Genomic DNA, 3,893 nt, shown 5'->3' with positions numbered 1-3,893 from the left:
GAGATGAGAATTGTGGGAGTCATTTCTGTTCTTTCCGGCATGTACCATGTAGGTCCCAGAACTTCTACTCAGATCATCAAGTTTGGAATCTTGTATCTGTTGAGTCATCTCCCCTCCCTGAGAATTTTTTTTAATTATTTTGTTCTGTTATTGAAAATAGATTTTTTTTTACAATATATTTTGATTATGGTTCCCCCTCCTCCAAGTACTCAGTTCCTCCCTGCCTCTCCTTCCATCCAGATCCACACCCTTTCTATCTCTTGCTAGAAATGAACAGACATCTAAGGAATAAAATAAAACAAGATAAAACAAAATCTAACAAAACAGAAACGGGTATGCAAAGGACCTGTAAGGTATTAAAGACAGAAAGAAAAGGGCCCTGGCAGAACATTTTGAGACAAGGAACCTCCAAAGATGCCTTTGAGTTCATTCTGTGTTGGCATCTCCTGCGGGCATGGGGCCCACCCTAAGAGTTTCCCCAGTGAAACTCCTTTGGGGAACACTAGTTCCTCATGTGCAAGTGGTTACCAACTGAACCTAGCTTCTGTAGGGATGGGGGCATGTGTCCATTGCTTCTCAGAGCTGTAGGACCCCATCTGGTTCACATCTGGTTCACATCTGTGCAAGCCCTATGTCTTCTGCCTCAGTCTTGCCTGAGTTCCTATGTCCATCAGTGTTTCTGTGTTTAGAAGACCTTGTACCCTTGGTGTCCTCCATCCCGTCTGACTCTTACACTCTTTACTCCTCCTTTTCTGTGGAGCTTTCTGAATTCTCGGGGCAGAATTTAGTGGAGACATCCCATCTAGGACTGAGTGTTCCAAGGTCTCTCACTCTGCACAATGTCCGGCTGTGGGTCTCTGTCTTTGTTCCCATCTGCTGCTGGAGGAAACTCCTCTGATGATGGCTGAGCAAGGCACTGATGTATGAGGATAACCAAATGTTTTTGGAATCATTTTATCACTATCTTCCTATAGCAGAACAACAGTATTTGGTTTTCCCCAGGCTTATGCCTATTTAGTCCTAGGTTCTTGGCCACCCGAGCAGTGTTGATAATAGATTCTAGCTCACAAAATGAGCTTTAAATCAAATCAGATCTTAGTTGGAAATATTTTTTGAAAGAGAAATATTTCAGGGGGGGACATGATTAGACTAAATTAGATGGTTTTCCCAGCAATTTTTTGTCTTTCTGGTCCCGACTCTGAGATGAGCTGTGTTATTTAATATTCTCCTAAACATATGCATACCCTAAGTGGTGGCCAAATTTATAGAAAATTTGTGCATTCAAATAAATTCACTTGGATGAAACTGGCATTTTTTTCTTCCTGGCTTTTATCTACTTGTTATGATTAGCCTCCAGCTGTGCCCAGAATTCTAAATTTCATGAATGTTTATTAAGTCTCTCTTTCTTTCTTTCTTTCTTTCTTTCTTTCTTTCTTTCTTTCTTTCTTTCTTTCTTTCTTTCCTTTCTTCTTTCTTTCTTTCTTTCTTTCTTTCTTTCTTTCTTTCTTTCTTTTTTTTTCTTACAGGGTTTCTCTGACAACAGTGGCTGTCCTGGAACTCACTCTATAAATCAGGCTGGTCTCAAACTCATAGAAATCGGCCTGCCTCTCCCTCTGCCTCCCAAGTGCTGTGCCACCACAGTTGGGCATATGTTTCCCTTTCTAGGTCAAGGATGAAGGACTTGCCTAACATGCACAAGATATGTGTCCGATTCCCAGAATGAGAAAGAAAGGACCTCTCTTCCAGATGTTGACCTTCCTCCAAAATCCCATTAACTATGTCTCAGACAGGTTATAGACTATATTTTATTTTATTCTCTTTTGTGTTTAGCCATGTAGACTTTAGTGAGAATCTCCCTGTTGCCCCTTCCATGTCAGGAAGAGTTCAGCCTCCAATCTGCCATTCTTATCTTCACAACAGCTCATACAATTCTACCTTTTGCCTTGACCTTTGATCTCCCCCCCCCTCTACTATAAAGAAATGAGGGCTAGAAGATTCCTTGAGATTAGATCCATGCCTCTGGGAATATTTTAGAAATACACAGAGTCTAAGATAAACGGGAAGGTAAGATCTGCTCATCACTCACGTTGTAGATGAGGTTTAATAGGTTGAAGTCAGAAAGTGAATTGGGAGAAGAATGGAGACTAAAACATAATTGCTTCGCCTCCTGAGCCACCACAGCCATGGCTGTGCTACTGTCTAGGCCACCACAGCCACAGTTGTTCTTCAGCTCTCGTCTGACACCCTCCTATGGGCACATTAGAAGCCACCAAGAACTTGAAATGCAAAGACATAGTTTATGCCAAACATGTAAGTGCTGCATTGAGTCAGCATCCATATAAAGCAGAGCTGTGGGCTGGGGACCTGGCTCAGTGGGTAAAGCTCTAGGAGTCTGACAGGCTGAGTTTGGATCCCTAGAACTGACTTTTAAAAGCCAGATGTGTAATGTATGCATCTGTAACCTCAGTGAGCCCCTACCAGGAGCCGGGAGCCAGAGACAAGTGAATGTCTGCAGGTTTCAGGATGGCTAACATGGTCTATGCAGCAATAAACAAAAGAAGAGATGCTGTCTCTAAACAAGGAGGAAAGTGAAGACTCAAACTCACATCCACATAGGCACAGTTGTGTGTGTGAGCGTGGGCGCACACACACACGAACACGAACACAAGTATGAATGAGCAGTTATTCTTGTAAAGAGTCACTCAGTGCATATTTCAGGTCTTTCTGGCCACACAGTGTCTGCATCAGCTAACCAACTCTGCCACTGTGGCCACCAAGGCACCCTGAACAGTAAACAAGCAAGTGGACACAGCTCAAAACTTTATTCCCAAGAGCAAACTGCATCAAATGTAGCCTGAACATTATCAACCCTGATCTGGAAGATTAGCCACTTCTCTGATTTCATTCAAGAACACACAGTTATGAACTCTGTCCTTCATGAACCCAATCACTATACTGGACACTGGTCAGATCCATCTCGGTCATCTTAAGGGAGCTGCTATAACTTAGAGCGTTGGGCTGGGTGGCTTACATGACAGATGCCTATTTCTCGTAGTTTTGGAAGCTGGGCTGTGCTGGATAATTTGGCTCCTGGTGAGGGCTAGCTTTCCAGCTTGTGGATGCCCCTTTTGCTGCTGTATCCTGGTGAGGAAAGAGCATCTCTTACATCGTCCTGCACTTTAATCCCACCCAAGAAAGTTTCACCTTCGTTGCTTATTTATTTTCAAAGGTCTGTGTCCAAGTACAACCATATTAGGGATGAGGTTTTAACATAGTTTAGGACACAGAACCAGGACATAACACAGCTAAGGAACAGCATAAGTTTGCCATTTTTCCTCATCAGAGTATTGTGACACTCTTGGTGACCTCTGTCTGAAGCTCTATGTTTTCTAATAAAGCGTTTTTATGAAGTGAAAGTTGATGTGCTGGAATGCATCCTGCAGTTCCCGCAGTCACTTGGATGCTAAATCATCTTCGTTGCGACCCTACAGCCCCTGCCCCCTCTCTCCTCACAGTGCCCAAGAATTTCCCACAGGAGCTGAGGAATTACACAGTGCAAGGCTTCCGTGTCATCGCCCTTGCCCATAAAACCCTGAATGTGGAGAAGCTTTCCGATGTGAACCGTTTAGCAAGGTAAGGAACTGGAAATCCAGACCTGGGAGGGCTTTTGTCCACGCAGGGCAGAAGCCCCGGAGGTGGACTGATGGCTGCTCGCATCACTAGGAAGCTCTTGGGTGGAGAACTGTTCTCATCCAGTCCTCTGGCTTGGAGATGGCCGACTACAGGTAAAACTTGCCCAGGGCACATGGTGGTTTGTGACACAACAAATATGGCAGCTGAGACTTCCCAAGCCCCACAGCTAACCTATGCCCTGCCCTACAGAGGATAGTCTT

General features: G+C 44.1%; 1 protein-coding gene across 1 annotated transcript in view; it reads left to right on the top strand.

The window, feature by feature from the left end:
• The window catches only part of Atp13a5 (ATPase 13A5), a 122,618-nt gene that overhangs the window by 70,484 nt on the left and 48,241 nt on the right, over positions 1–3,893 (top strand). The window contains exon 17 of the mRNA XM_005344790.3: positions 3,516–3,633. Within this exon, the coding sequence (XP_005344847.1) occupies positions 3,516–3,633 (118 nt within the window). The remainder of the gene's footprint in view (positions 1–3,515; positions 3,634–3,893) is intronic.

The sequence above is a fragment of the Microtus ochrogaster genome, chromosome 2, assembly GCF_000317375.1.
Source record: "Microtus ochrogaster isolate Prairie Vole_2 chromosome 2, MicOch1.0, whole genome shotgun sequence".
Lineage (NCBI taxonomy): Eukaryota > Metazoa > Chordata > Mammalia > Rodentia > Cricetidae > Microtus > Microtus ochrogaster.
The sequence above is the reverse complement of the archived record's forward strand: the minus strand, read 5'-3'. Positions and strand labels throughout refer to the sequence as shown.